Source organism: Schistocerca nitens, chromosome 9 (genome assembly GCF_023898315.1).
Source record: "Schistocerca nitens isolate TAMUIC-IGC-003100 chromosome 9, iqSchNite1.1, whole genome shotgun sequence".
Taxonomy (NCBI): Eukaryota; Metazoa; Arthropoda; class Insecta; order Orthoptera; family Acrididae; genus Schistocerca; species Schistocerca nitens.
In genome coordinates this window covers 503,180,275-503,196,317 of record NC_064622.1, presented here as the reverse complement: position 1 = coordinate 503,196,317, position 16,043 = coordinate 503,180,275, and the positions used below count along the sequence as shown (strand labels likewise).

Below are 16,043 nucleotides of genomic sequence, written 5' to 3'. Positions count from 1 at the left end.
CGGTCAACGTTCTCATCGGTCTGATGGGAATCTAATGCTGGATGGCGGAATGTCAATTCATTATTAAGCAAGTAAAACTTTCTATGCACCATTTTACCACTCTAGAAGCTCTGCAACGAACAGAAGTGATAAAAAAGTTATATAGTAATTTTTTTAAATATCAGTAACATTGGACAACTCTGTGATGTTTATTTTTACAGGCAGGTTAGAATTTTAACGAAAAAATATAAAAACGATCCCGATCTGCTAAAGTGTAAAAAATAAGTGGCTTCGAGGGAAGAATCTATAAAAAAAAAACTCTTTAATTCTGCATCAGTTGAGTGCACCTGCTTCGACAGGAATGATCAAATAAGCGTGGTTCGCTTCGGAGTTGATTCAAGAAAGAATTTAAACGAGCTGTATTTTCCGTTACCGCTTCCAAAAAATCCGTAAGCCTGCAACACGGTAACTTTCACTAAATGTTCACGGTTCTCTGCGAATTTGTGTTTCGGGTACTTCTATGACAGGCCGGCCGGAGTGGCCGTGCGGTTCTAGGCGCTACAGTCTGGAACCTAGCGACCGCTACGGTCGCAGTTTCGAATCCTGCCTCGGGCATGGATGTGTGTGATGTCCTTAGGTTAGTTAGGCTTAATTAGCTCTAAGTTGTAGGCGACTGATGACCTCAGAAGTTAAGTCACATAGTGCTCAGAGCGAGCCACTTCTATGACAAATACCATCCGGAATTCTGTTCCAGCACAGCAAGCGATAGCGAGAAGGACGATTCTGTTATCTATTCTCACAGTATCCACGTTTGAAGAGAGTTTACTGTAAAGATAGGTTTATTAATGAAATTACTACGACGAAATTGTCTGTTTCTAATAATCTTGCATGACATTTAGTATGTAATTATATTGCGTGCAATTAAATTTAAGAAATGGACGGGTCGGATTTGAACATGTACCGTCACGATGACAGCCGTAACCTTAGCCCCTACACAACTGTCGATCGATCATAATGTGTTCAAAAATGGCTCTGAGCACTATGGGACTTAACTTCTAAGGTCATCAGTCCCCTAGAACTTAGAACTACTTAAACCTAACTAACCTAAGGACATCACACACATCCATGCCCGAGGCAGGATTCGAACCTGCGACCGTAGCGGTCACGCAGTTCCAGACTGTAGCGCCTTTAACCGCTTGGCCACCCCGGCCGGCGATCATAATGTGTCTAGCGTCGCAGGTATAGGATGCACGCGAAAACCTTCAACAGTGATTTTCTCTGCAACTAGGGGTTATCGCCTGCGGCTAGCCAGGTAGTAAGGCCAGGTCGTTCTACAGCGTACCTAAAACGCATTAAAATCCCGTGATCCAGAGGTCCGATGGTCCCCTTGTTAGCGCGAGAAGCCGCCACATCTGAGGGAGTAGCAGGCAGTGACTGCCCCCCCCCCCCCCCTCCCCCTTCCAAGCACTCACTACACTTAGCGGGCAGTTTGCGGCATATGTGCGCGCGCTCCAGCTCTCTGAAAGCATTCCACACATCGCGATTAAAATTTTACTCTAACGATTTCCCTTACCCTAGGACGACGTATTCCAGTACACCGCATGCGCGAATTTGCGTCCCTCTTGATTGTTCGTGGTGCATTTCGTATTACCTTAGAATGTCAGCGGCATGTAAGTCGGGGCCGGCGCGCCTACCCGAGTCCAGGAAGCCGCGCATTAGCGCCCTCGGCTACCCTGTCGGGTGACAAATGTCCTCACTACACGCTGTTTACTTTCAGATGAAATTTTATCTGTGCACGTACCTCTCCCCTTCTTACGTAACTTTTGTTTGTCGTCTAACAGCTGCGGAAGAATAGCTACAAACGAAACATTAACACTGTGACCTCACGCAATTTTTTGTCAGTTGGGATGCAAAAAACGCTAACCTTCGTTCCTGACAAGTAACCGCCTTGAAGACGAGAACATACAGCTTCTGCTGCATTGACACAGTTCACGTGGCCAGACATACCATTTAGCCAGTACCTGTTAATTATTACTTGTGACCAAACACAGCATAACAGCTGAGGTGATAAAAACCACTTTTGCTGGGATGCGGAGGAATACGGCTCGTGAATTAGCAAACGTGCATTTGAAACTGCGACAAATCACAACTAAAATTACCACTTACCGCAAAGTAGTGAGCACGGGAAATATTGTTAACGTTCCTGCACACGTTCGATATTTATTGACAGTAAATATATTGAAGCGAACTTCACAGCATCGATAATATTGTCAATATTGTCAGTGGCAAAGCTATTTTACAAGGTTGACATTCCGAACACCCAGAGGAAAGCGTGTGCCGCAATTAATTTAGTTATACCTCGCAGACAACAGAACGTAACGAAAAGGAGGAAATCGGTCCGACAGTGGCTTAAAAAGAGAAGCAAAACAGTCGTCTGTTAATTTTCTGACACAAATAATGACCACAGAACGGAAATATTTCACGTGAAGAGTCCCGTATCTCTCGACAAATTAATAATGTTCAAAAAAATGGCTCTGAGCACTATGGGACTCAACTGCTGTGGTCATTAGTCCCCTAGAACTTAGAACTACTTAAACCTAACTAACCTAAGGACATCACAAACATCCATGCCCGAGGCAGGATTCGAACCTGCGACCGTAGCAGTCGCACGGTTCCGGACTGCGCGCCTAGAACCGCGAGACCACCGTGGCCGGCAATTAATAATGTTGATACGACATAAAATAGAGGAGCAAAATACGTTGATGGAAAAGGCAGTCAGCTGGCCGCTGTGGCCGAGCGGTTCTAGACGCTTCAGTCTGGAACCGCGGGACCGCTACAGTAGCAGGTTCGAATCCTGCCTCGGGCATGGATGTGGGTGATGTCCGTAGGTTAGTTAGGTTTAAGTAGTTCTACGTTCTAGAGGACTGATGACCTCAGATGTTGAGTTCCATAGTGCAGAACCATTTGAACCATTTTTTTAAATTTTTAATTAATTAATTAATTAATTGATTTATTTATTTATTTTTATTATTATTTTTTTTTTTTTTGGAAAGGCTGTCGCATTTGACAGGACCTTAAGTTAAACTTCATTTCCGGCGGCAGGTAGGTCATTCAAAAGCTTTAAGTTCAGTGCTGTAATTGTCAGCAAAAACACTAGCAACACTCTCATTGAAGCCTGTGGAGTAATTACATCCGTCCTGCAATGACACATTCGAGTATTAATGTAAAATATTTGTTTACGTTTCCTGGTAATGTGGTGACGCCGACATGTACCTCGGAACCGTCGCAGATTTCTGGTTCAAATGGCTCTGAGCACTATGGGACTTAACTTCTGAGGTCATGAGTCCCCTAGAACTTAGAACTACTTAAACCTAACATACACATCCATGCCCGAGGCAGGATTCGCCCGGCTCCAGACTGCAGCGCCTAGAACCGCTCGGCCACACCGGCCGGCAGATTTCTGGTGATGCCATCTATGTTTCCGTATTAATGAAGAAAGCTGTACCCCGGTGATTAAGCTACACGAGGTCCTTACGTATTGACGATACGGAAAATATTTTGGGATTACAGTGAAATGAACACCCTTAGCTGCTTACAGGCGTTGACATACGTCAACGGGGACAGATGAAAATGTGTGCCGCGACCGGGACTCGAACCCGGGATCTCCTGCTTACATGGCAGACGCTCTGTCCATTTATCTCATTTTTGTTCGTTTTTGTTCGTTGTATCTGCTCGGGGCGGACGTCGCAAGACACCCGTTTCAGTTCGTCGTTGACCCATTGACTAAGTTTTTTTTTTATTACAGAGGGCAGCTAGCCCTCTGACCGAACACGCTGAGCTACCGTGCCGGCATTTTCACAGACTCAGTTATCCGAGCCCTTCAAAAATTTCTGAACAAAGAATGAACAACATAACGCTGAACCGATCTGAGCCACTGAGGACACAGAGGAGAGCGCGACTGCAGCGATTTATCTCTGGCACGCCTCCCGCGAAACCCACATTCTCAACGTATTGTCCCGCACTACATTCGTAGTCCGAAAGAACAGATACCATCTTAGTAAATATATAGTTAAGGCTCACCGGCCAGTTGACCATCTTCTTCTCCTGTGCGAATGCACAAACAGTGCCCGAACTCTTAAGGGAATCGGCAACGCGTCGTGAGTAATGAGTATAATGGGCGGGGGCACTACGAATGTAGTGCGGGACAATACGTTGAGAATGTGGGTTTCGCGGGGGGCGTGTCAGAGATAAATCCCTGCAGTCGCGCTATCCTCTGTGTGCTCGGTGGCTCAGATGGACAGAGTGTCTGCCATGTAAGCAGGAGATCCCGGGTTCGAGTCCCGGTCGGGGCACACATTTTCAGCTGTCCCCCTTGACGTATGTCAACGCCTGTAAGCAGCTAAGGGTGTTCATTTCACTATAATTTCATTCTAACGAGCTGCTTGGTCACCGATGGCTTCTGTTCTTTCTGACATGTCCGAAAGAACAGATACCATCTTAGTAAAAAATATTTTGGAGTTCATCAGTACTGGTCGTCAGTGTTGTTGGTACCGACAATAGGTCAGTATGCGCCCTCAGAAGGTCAACTGATCGCGTGAGCGCCCCTCTGCCGGAGAGTCGCAGCTGGGACTGACAGGCAGGCAGGCAGACACAGACCGCCGCTTCCTGTTTACGACAGCTGGCGGCGGGGCGGCCCGCGCTTCCGGCCGCGGACCAGCTGCTGCCCGCCCCCGCCCCGCCGCCGCTGCAGTGCTCCGTCCGCCCCCACTCGTCCCCGGCCAGCCACGCCAGCAGTCGGCGTCGGCGCGGAAGTGTAGTCCACCCGCCGTGGACGCGGCTTGCGAAACGCTCGCTCGACCGACACTTCAGCACTGGCCGCCAGTCCGGCGCCCTTGCTGCCTCACAGCGATGCAGACACTCGGCAGACGAGGCACGTGGCACGGATCCCACATTCAACTCCGAGCCCCTTCCTTCGGCTGGATAACTGCGATCGCTTAGGTTGATGCGAGTCGCCGAAGAGACGTCCAACTGAAAGAGCTATACCGTGCCACTGAGCCACGTTAGATTATTATACAGTATGAAACGTCCACTTAGAAAAATTTATGAATGATTGTGCTGGTAAACCCCTTACGTTATTTGATTTTAAAACAGCTCAGCAAAACTGAAGGTGCTCAGACATTTCTCTCTTTACTTATTCTGATCATCACTAAACTGACACACAATATTTTTAGCGCAACGCAATCTCACTCTCAAAAATCCCTACAAAAGAATGGCCCTGACTAACAATAACCTATACCTTTCATGAATCACTTACCTCACAAAAATCTTCGTTACTCGAACTACTGCAATACAGCGAGAGCCAATACTGTCAGCTAAATAAAAGATTCTAACTACTGAAGGCACTAACTACTGATAGGCATACTTAGCAAATGAAAGATTTTGATAGAGAACAAACGATGTATTTACCTTAATAGTGTTCAAAAGTCATTAAGTCATTATATATATATATATATATATATATATATATATATATATATATATATATATATATATATATATATAAAAAATCATCCGCTCTCAAAACTCCGCCATCTCTCTCGCCACATCCACCACTGCTGGCGGCTAACCTCCAACTGCGCAACGCTACGGGCTGTTAACAGCCAACTGCCCAACACTACAATAGCAAATTCCAACAATGCAAATCAGCCACAGACTGCACACAGCACAGTCAGTGATTTTCATATAGAGCGCTACATGGCGTTACCAACATAAAAACCTAAACAGCCGACTTACAACAGGTACATCCACATCTACATGGATACTCTGCAAATCACACAGAAGTGCCTGGCAGAGGCGTCATAGAACCACATTCGCAATAATTACCTATTATTCCACTCTGGAAGAGCGCGTGGTAAAACCCTACATCTTGCCGTACGAGCTCTGATTTCCCTTATTTTGTTATAATGGTCGTTTCTCCCTTTGTAGGTCGGCGTCAACAAACTATTTTCGTATTCAGAGGAGAAAGTTGGTGGTTGAAATTTCGTGAGAACTTGCCGTCGCAACGAAAAACGCCTTTGTTTTAATGGCGTCCACCCCAAATCCTGCATCATGTGCGTGACACCCTCTCACTTATTTCTAGATAACACAAAACATGCTGCTCTTCTTTTCACTTTCTCGATGTACTCCGTTGATCCTAACTGGTAAGGACCCCAGACCGCGCAGCAGTACCCCAAAAGAGGACACACAAGCGTAGTGTAGGCAGTCTTTTTAGGAACTCTGTTGCATCTTCTAAGTGTTCTGCCAATAAATCGCAGTCTTTGCCGCCTTCCCTACAACATTTTCTGTATGTTCTTTCTAAATTATGTTGACCGTAAGTGTTAACTCCTAAGTAATTATTTGAAAAAAAAAAATTGGAAATTTGTATTAAGTTCCTATGGGACCAAACTGCTGAGGTCATCCGTCCCTAGGCTTACATACTACTTAATCTAACTCAAACTAACTTACGTTAGGAACAACACACACACCCATGCCCGAGGGAGGACTCGAACCTCCGACGGGGGCAGCCGCGCGAACCGTGACGAGGCGCCTCAGACCGTGAGTCTACCCTGCGCAGCGTTTATTTAGGATTACGGACTTTAGATTTAATTGATTTATCGGATAACCGAAGTTTAATGGATTTCTTTTAGTACTCATGTGGATGACCTCACTCTTTTAGGGTCAGTTGCCATAATATGCTAACTGAATGTTGATTGGGTGTCATTTTTAGTAGCTCATCTAGTGGATCAGCTGGCGTATTTTTATGAGAAAAATTAGCAGGCTTGGTCCCGATTTACACAGCCGCCATTGTGCCCATCCCGTAGAGATAACTATCACTTATATTTATTACTTAGAACCTGCTTGTTCCATTTTAATAAAGTCCATCAGGATAGATGAAGTTCAGTGTGGATAGAAATTCATGTGCTTTTAATTTTGGAGATTCACGGCCATAAATTTTTCAGTCAAGCTGGTTAATTATAAAAGAAATTTTTTGAGTTCACATTTTAATGACGTCGAAAGAGAGAGAGAGAGAGAGAGAGACAGAAGGAGAGAGAGAGGGAGGGGGGGGGGGGGGGAAACTCAAGAATATTAATATTATTTTTGAAAAAGCAGGACGGTTTTCTCTCCCGCCTACGTAACGGCCGTTTTTGTGTGATCGGAAACCACGATTCGCTGTAGTCAGTCCGACATTGGACATTGGTCAAGCTAAAAGATTTTCCGTAATTCTTTTTTACACAGATCGCACATAAGCGGTGTTACAGCTCGTCCCTTATCAGTCCGCATCTAGTGAGCAAGAAGAGACTTGTATCACCGTGATATAAGTTACTTGGGGGCTGGCAATGACAGTTTTGATTTATTGTGTACGACAGTACTTCATTTTGCTATTCGGAAAACTAAGTTTAAAGAGAGTATGGAAGTTTTGCCATATGTGGCTGAATGATATTCAGTGATCCTCTGGCTAGATTATCTCGACAAACGTCATGCTAGGATTGATTTTTGGCAATGCACGGTTGAGCTCTGTGAGACCTGTGTTCAGTCGGGTAATACAGCTGCAAACGAAGGAATGTTACAAGGGCCACCTGTCATCAAGGTGAGGCCAGCTAAACTGCAGATGAGTTCGTTGAAGATCGATCAACACTATAAAATACTGGCAGGTACGGGAAAAGTAGTGTGGGTTTCAGTAAGTAGCTGCTTGCCTTGTGGACCTTCGGCCGTGGTTGAGTCACTCTCAAGAAATGATGAGCTGGGTGGTTGACGCTGCTTTGTGCGCAGAAGTACAGCGCACACGAGTGACGTTAACCGGGAACATGCGGTTCCAGTCAGCATAGATAACTTCGCCAGAGGTCAAGATAGCCTGTCAAAAAATATAGCCACTCTGGAAGTATTAGAGGAAGAAGACTTCGGTGCGTTGAGTCTGGATATAAGCCGTAAGCAAACCGTCGATGCAGTGGTGTTACGAGAGAAGGTGGGCCACTTGAATAGCAGTGATTGCATAGCTGTGGAAGAAGCATTGTTGAAGTCTAGTGACTTGTGGGTGGTTAGTGACTTGTGGGTGGTTAGTGACTTGTGGGTGGTTAGTGACTTGTGGGTGGTTAGTGACTTGTGGGTGATTAGTGACTTGGGGTCATTAGTGACTTTTGGGACAATAGTGACTTTTGGGACAATAGTGACTTGTGGATGATTGGTGACTTGTGGATCATTGGTGATTTGTGGGTCATTGGTGACTTGTGGGTGATTAGTGACTTGTGGGTGATTGGTGACTTGTGGATCATTAGTAACTTATGGATCATTGGTGACTTGTGGGTTATTAGTGACTTGTGAGTGATGAGTGACTTGTGAGTTATGAGTGACTTGTAGGTGATGAGTGACTTGTAGGTGATGAGTGACTTGTAGGTGATGAGTGACTTGTAGGTGATGAGTGACTTGTGAGTCATTGGTGACTTGTGGGTCATTGGTGACTTGTGGGTCATTGGTGACTTGTGGGTCATTGGTGACTTGTGGGTCATTGGTGACTTGTGGGTCATTGGTGACTTGTGGGTCATTGGTGACTTGTGGGTCATTGGTGACTTGTGGGTCATTGGTGACTTGTGGGTCATTGGTGACTTGTGGGTCATTGGTGACTTGTGGGTCATTGGTGACTTGTGGGTCATTGGTGACTTGTGGGTCATTGGTGACTTGTGGGTCATTGGTGACTTGTGGGTCATTGGTGACTTGTGGGTCATTGGTGACTTGTGGGTCATTGGTGACTTGTGGGTCATTGGTGACTTGTGGGTCATTGGTGACTTGTGGGTCATTGGTGACTTGTGGATCATTAGTAACTTGTGGATCATTAGTAACTTATGGATCATTAGTAACTTGTGGGTCATTAGTGACTTGTGGGTTATTAGTGACTTGTGGGTTATTAGTGACTTGTAGGTGATGAGTGACTTGTGGGTCATTGGTGACTTGTGGGTCATTGGTGACTTGTGGGTCATTGGTGACTTGTGGGTCATTGGTGACTTGTGGGTCACTGGTGACTTATGGGTCATTGGTGACTTGTGGGTCACTGGTGACTTGTGGGTCACTGGTGACTTGTGGGTGATTATTGACGTGAGTGGTTACCGGCAGCTCTGGTAACTCGGCGCCGATACCTACAGGGTATGGTACCCCGATTTATAGGAAACTGTGTAGTATAGTGGCAAATTTACAGCCATTAATGTAGGAGTTCATTGAACAGTTACTACAAGATAGGATCATAAAACGCTAGTGACAGACCCTGGAGCATGACTGTAGTTATTGAACCAAACATATGATTAGACAGAATGAAGAAATAAGTTTTGCTGTGATTCTAAGTTTCTGAATGTTCAGACTGTAGGAGATGTTGACGTTTGTCTACACAACATCAAATAAATACAACAAAGCAGTGTGTTTGCAACCTTGCGTTTCAGGGTCACCAAGAAACGTCTCGAGTATATAACAGAACGTGTCTTCCATCATCTCGCATATTCGTAAAACTCGTCTGGTTATTCCGCTAACTGAGGACAGAGTATTCATTACGCGCCACGTTCTTTTAGAGACATGCGGAGTCTTTTCAATAGCAGAATCCGCAATGCAGCACTCGTGTCCTTGACGCTGCCAAAAACCGGCGAAGGAGATGAGAGCGTGTCCAGACCTGCTTCACGACCGTCAGTTCGGCAGGAGTGGAGGCGCCACGTCCCTCTGGCGACTCAAACGCATTCTCACATTTCATTCAACTCTCACAAACTACTCACTCTATAAATACTAGAGCTATTTGGAAACCAAACTCCGGTTGAACGCGAAATGAAAACCACTTTGAAAATCAGAAGTATTTTTATCTGCAACAGTTAGCTACAGCTTCCAGCCACTGCTCTTCATAGTCACCACTCCGACTCAGACATTTGCCGTAGCGTTGTACCAACTTTCCTATACCCTCGTCATAGAAGGCAGCCGCCTGTGATTCCCGCCAATTCTCTCCGCTCATCTGTAGCTCGTTATCTGTGCGAAAATGTTTTCTTCATATCCAGTAGTTAATGTGAGCAGAGATGAAACACGGGCTGCAGAGCGGGTAATCAAACAGTTCCCATCGAAACAGCTGCAGGAGCAATTTAATTGCTTCTGCAGAATGCGGACGAGAATTGTCACGAAGTAGGAACCGTACGACAGTTCTGTAATGTGGGCTGCGTAATATCAGGCGAAATCCCTCACCAGGACCTCTTACCTGGTGGGAGACACTATTTTCTACGCATCTTTACGTGATCACCGTGCGCTCAGAACTGAAAGGAGCGAAGTGATGTAACCGACAGGATTAGTAGAGACACTGTCAACACATATGTGCAAAGTTTTATTAGATTTTCACAGTGGTTTCTATTTCTTGGCCGATCGGAATTTACTTTCCGAATATCCCCCGCATATACGGCACTGGCGATTAAAATTGCTACACCAAGAAGAAATGTAGATGATAAACGGGTATTCATTGGACAAATATATTATACTAGAAATGACATGTGATTATATATTCACGCAATTTGGGTGCATATATCCTGACAAATCAGTACCCAGAACAACCACCTCTGGCCGTAATAACGGACTTGATACACCTGGGCATTGAGTCAAACAATGCTTGGATGGCGTGTACAGCTACAGCTGCCCATGAACCTTCAACATGATACCACAGTTCATCAAGAGTAGTGACTGGCGTATTGTGACGAGCCGGTTGCTCGGCCGCCATTGACCAGACGTTTTCAGTTGGTGAGAGAACTGGAGAATGTGCTGGCCAGGGCAGCAGCCGATCATTTTCTGTATCCAGAAAGGCCCGTACAGAACCTGCAACATGCGGTCGTGCATTATCCTGCCGAAATGTAGGGTTTCGCAGGGATGGAATGAAGGGTAGAGCCACGGGTCGTAACACATTTGAAATGTAACGTCCACTGTTCAATGTGCCGTTAATGCGAACAAGAGGTGACCGAGACGTGTAACCAGTGGCACCCCATACCATCACGCCGGGTGATACGCCAGCATGGCGATGACGAATACACGCTTCGAATGTGCGTTAACCGCGATGTCGCCAAACACGGATGCGACCATCATGATGCTGTAAACAGAACCTTCATGCGAAAAAATGACGTTTCGCCATTCGTGCAGCCAGGTTCGTCGTTGAGTACACCATCGCAGGCGCTCCTGTGTGTTATGCAGCGTCAAAGGTAACCGCAGCCATGGTCTCCGGGCTGATAGTCCATGCTGCTGCACAGGTCGTCGAACCTTTATCAAAGTCGGGAACGTGATGGTACACATTTCTCCTCCTTACACGAGGCATCACAATAACGTTTCACCAGGCAACGCCGGTCAACTGCTGTTTGTGTATGAGAAATCGGTTGGAAACTTTCCTCATGTCAGCACGTTGTAGGTGTCGCCACCGGCGCCAATCTTGTGTGAATGCTATGAAAAGCTAATCGTTTGCATATCACAGAATCTTCTTCCTGTCTGTTAAATTTCGCGTCTGTAGCACGTCATCTTCGTGGTGTAGCAATTTTAATGTCCAGTAGTGTAAGTTGCATCAGTGCGTACTGCAAGAACTGCACAATATTTTCATTTCGGTTTTATTTGCGACACCAAATTATTAATACGATATATGAATAGGTTACGGAAATGCATATTCTGAAGACGTTACCGAATTTCTGACAATTTGGGAAACTGTTTTGTTATTAAACTTAAGAACACATAAAATTTTCGTATTCTCCAAACCGGGACTCTGTCAGAGTTTTCTAACACGAGATTTTTCAGTGAAATACACTGAGGGGAGATAATTGATGGGATAGCGATACACACATGCGCACATGATGGTAGCGTCGCGTGCAAACACTATAAAATGGCAGTGCACTGGCCACGTTGTCATTTGTACGCAGCTGATCAGGTTTCCGACTTGATTATGGCCGCACGACGCGAATTAACACACTTTGAACGTGAAATGGTACTTGGAATTTAGGTAGTTCAATGTTCCAAGGTTCACAATGTCGAGAATGCCGAGAATACCAAATTTCGGGCATGACCTCTTACCACGGACAATGAAGTGGGCAGTGGCCTTCACTTAACGAGCGGCAGCACAGACCGCGTTCTCTGTGCTAACAGACAGTCAACACTTGAGTGAAGTAACCGCATAAATCAGTGTGGGACGTACGACAAACGTATCGGTCAGAACAGTGCGGCCAAGTCTGACTTTAATGGGCTACAGCAGCAGACGACAGATGCGGGTACCTCTGCTGACAGCTTGGCATCGCCTGCAGCGCCTATCCTGGCCTCGTGACCGTACCGGTTGGACCTCAGACGACTGGGAAACCGTGGCGCCTCTAGATAACTCCCTATTGCAGCTGGTAAGAGCTGATGGTAGGGTTCAAGTGTGGCGCAGACCCCACGAAGTCACGGACCCAAGTTGTCAACAAGGCACTGTGCAATCTGGTGGTGGTTCCACAAGGGTGTGGGTCGTTTTGACATAGAATGGACTGGTTCCTCTGGTCCAACTGAACCCATCATTCACTGGAAATGGTTATCTTCGGCTGTTCGGAGACCATTTTCAGCCGTTCGTGGAATCTGTGTCCCCAAACAAAGGTGTTGTTTTTGTCGATGACAATGTGCCTTGTCGCCGGGCCACAGTTGATCACGATTGGTTTGAAGAATATTGTGGACAATTCGAGCGAATGATTCGGCCACCGAATGAATCCACCGACATGAATCCGATTGAACATTTATGGAACATAACCGAGAGGTCAGTTGGTATACAAGGCCCTCCTCTGGCAACACTTTTACAATTATGGACGGCTGTAGCGGCAGCACGACTCAGTAGTTTTGCAGGGGACTCCCACCAACTTGTCGAGTCCACGCCACGTGGAGTAGCTGCACTACGCCGGCCGAAAGGAGGTCCGACACGATGTCAGGGGGCGCCACCTCAGTGTGTGGCGCACAATGGTCCGCTCGAGCGTCAACTGCTCAGCTGGCGGCCGTACGGTTTCCATGTGACAAACAGATCGCCAGGTTTATAATTAACCTGTTATTAATTTTTCTGTCGACTGCTTATTTCTGACATAACAAATTTAACATTTATCGCGGTGAGAAAACCTACGTTAAATAGGCCAATCAGCATTGGGAATAAGAAAGTGAAACGGAAAACGTTACTTAACAATTGCAGCAACTGTACGGCTGGTCCCGGCGGAGGTTCGAGTCCTCCCTCGGGCATGGGCGCGTGTGTGTTTGTCCTTAGGATAATTTATGTTAAGTAGTGTGTAAGCTTACGGACTGATGACCTTAGCAGTTATGTCCCATATGATTTCACACACATTTCAACATTTGAATTGCAGCAATTGTACTCTAAATACTATTATTATTATTATTATTATTATTATTATTATTATTATTATTATGTATTATTCCCTTTTGAGAGAGCGATTGAACTTGAGTACTCATGATTTCTTCTTCTATATTCGTTCTTCTCAAATTCTCTTCATACGTTCACTGTGTACTCTCTTGCGTTCTTCCGACCATCTTTTTCCCGTTCTGTTCTCCGTATGTTCTTGTTTAAGCGTGTGTTTCTGTATGATAGTTCTAAAAAATGGTTCAAATGGCTCAGAGCACTATGGGACTTAACATCTGTGGTCATCAGTCCCCTAGAACTTAGAACTACTTAAACCTAACTAACCTAAGTACATCACACACATCCATGCCCGAGGCAGGATTCGAACCTGCGACCGTAGCAGTCGCGCGGTTCCGGACTGAGCGCCTAGAACCGCTAGACCACCGCGGCCGGCTATGATAGTTCTAAACTGTTCTCTATTGTTTATGTTGTCTTGTGCGATCCCCAGTTCTTTAATGTCTTCTTCTGCTTCAGTAATCCACTTTATCTTGTTTTTGCTCTTGTTTACCATCTCAAAGATTTGTCTTGTGAGCCTGCTTTAATTCATTCTGCTGATATGCCCATAAAATTTCATCCTTCTCTTTCTAATAGTGTCTGTTATCGTCTCTATGTCTTTGTAAATCTCTCTCGTTGGCCTCTTCATCCAAATTCCTTCCCGAAACACTGGTCCATATATTTTCCTCAGAATTTTTCTTTCCTGCTTTTCAATCTCTCTGATCTTAGTATGACCATGAATCACTGTAGTTTCTGCAACATAAAGTGCTTCTGGTAGGACTACTGTGTTGTAATGCCTTAGTTTCGCATTGACAGAAATAGATTTCTTATTATAGTGATTCCAAGTGAGCGATCCTCTTCTCAGGCGTCCATCGGGGAAACGTTCCGGACCCCGGCTCCCGAGGTCCGGCGTTCCACAACGTATCCCGCGCGTGAGGACCTTCTTCGGGTCCAGCCCACCATCCCCGTGCCTCATCGGACTTCCAAGAAAGCCTCCAAGAAGAAGTCCTTATCCCCCTCTCCACCCCGGCGCGTTTCGTCTGACGCTCCCTCCGTGAGTCGCTGCTCCCGGCCGTCCTCAGTTTCGCCGGGACGCTCTGCTGCTAGGCGCTCAGCTGGCCTCTCGTCGGCGAATGATGCTGCCCCTCCTCCGCAACCCGGGAAAGCGGCCGCAGCCGGCGACGACTCGATGGAACAGGATTCGCCTCCCGCCGGTTGTAGCGTTGTTCCCTCGAAACCTGGCCCTCCGCGGCCGTCGAGGTGACCAGCTCTTCACCCGTGTCGTTCCCCCTTTTTTCTGACTAGCGATGGCTTTGTTACATTGGAACATACGAGGTATTCGATCTAATCGGTAGGAATTACAACTGCTCCTCCTCCTGCACTGTCCGCTCGTCCTTGGTCTCCAGGAAACCAAGTTGCGCCCAACTGACCGTATTGCTTTTACCCACTATACCTCGGAGCGGTCTGACCTCACCCTGTGGACGGTATTCCAGCTCATGGTGGGGTCATGTTGCTCGTTCGGGACGATGTCTATTACCATCCCATCCCATTGACCACTCCACTCCAAGCAATAGCTGTCCATATTACTCTTTCTGCCTTTACTTTTTCTGTTTGTACCGTCTACACTCCATCATCATCCGCAGTTAGTCGGGCTGACATGATGCACCTGATTGTTCAGCTTCCTCCGCCGTTTTTATTGTTTGGCGACTTCAATGCCCATCATCCCCTTTGGGGCTCTCCTGCATCCTGTCAGAGAGGCTCCCTCTTGGCGGATGTCTTCAACCATCTCAATCTTGTCTGCCTCAATACTGGCGCCCCGACTTTCCTCTCGGACTCTACTCATACCTACTCCCACTTGGACCTCTCGATCTGTTCTACCACTCTTGCCCGTCGGTTCGAGTGGTATGTCCTTTCTGACACCTATTCGAGCGACCACTTCCCCTGTGTCGTTCGTCTCCTGCACCACACCCTATCCCCACGTCTTTCGAGCTGGAACGTACCGAAAGCTGACTGGGGACTTTACTCCTCCCTGGCGACCTTTCCGGACCACGATTTTCTCAGTTGTGACAGTCAGGTCGAATACCTCACGGCCGTTATCATCAATGCTGCCGAACGTTCCATTCCTCGTACTACCTCTTCTTCACTCCCCTGGTGGAATGAGGCTTGTAGAGACGCTATCCGTGCTCGACGACGTTCTTTACGCACTTTTCGCCGCCATCCTACGTTGGCGAATTGTATTGGATACAAACGACTCCGAGCGCAATGCCGTAGAGTCATCAAAGACAGCAAAAAAGCTTGTTGGCCCTCTTTCACCAGCTCCTTTAACAGTTTTACTCCTGTCGTCTGGGGTGGCCTGCGCCGGCTGTCGGGCATTAAGGCCCACTCCTCGGTACCTGGCCTGACTTCGGGTAATGAGGTCCTTGTTGATCCTGTGGATGTCTCCAACGCCTTCGGCCGCTTTATCGCGGAGGTATCCAGCTCCGCCCATTACCACCCTGCCTTCCTTCCAAGGCAGAAGAGGCTCGGCGACCTTCCTTCCACTCGCTGAATCTGGAAAATTATAATGCCCCCTTTACTATGCAGGAACACGAACGTGCACTTGCACTGCCCCGGTCCTCTGCTCCGGGGCCAG

At 46.7% G+C, this 16,043-nt stretch overlaps 1 protein-coding gene across 1 annotated transcript; it reads right to left on the bottom strand.

The window, feature by feature from the left end:
• Nucleotides 1-4,648: 4,648 nt before the first annotated feature.
• Nucleotides 4,649-9,044, bottom strand: LOC126204378 (sialidase-like). The gene is made up of 2 exons (XM_049938750.1): nucleotides 8,188-9,044; nucleotides 4,649-4,874 (listed from the first exon to the last, which is right to left on the bottom strand). Exons 1-2 carry the CDS (start codon nucleotides 9,042-9,044, stop codon nucleotides 4,649-4,651), a joined length of 1,083 nt encoding a protein of 360 aa, XP_049794707.1.
• Between the last annotated feature and the right edge of the window lie 6,999 nt (nucleotides 9,045-16,043).

What these genes read in the sequence shown, in the direction of transcription:
- LOC126204378 (XM_049938750.1), bottom strand. Translation starts at nt 9,044, where the DNA reads ATGACCCATAAGTCACCAGTGACCCACAAGTCACCAATGACCCACAAG. An exon ending in AAGTCACCAATCATCCACAA is followed by an intron (nt 4,875 to 8,187) that starts GTCACTATTGTC and finishes GCTGTGAGGCAG; the next exon opens with CAAGGGCGCCGGACTGGCGG.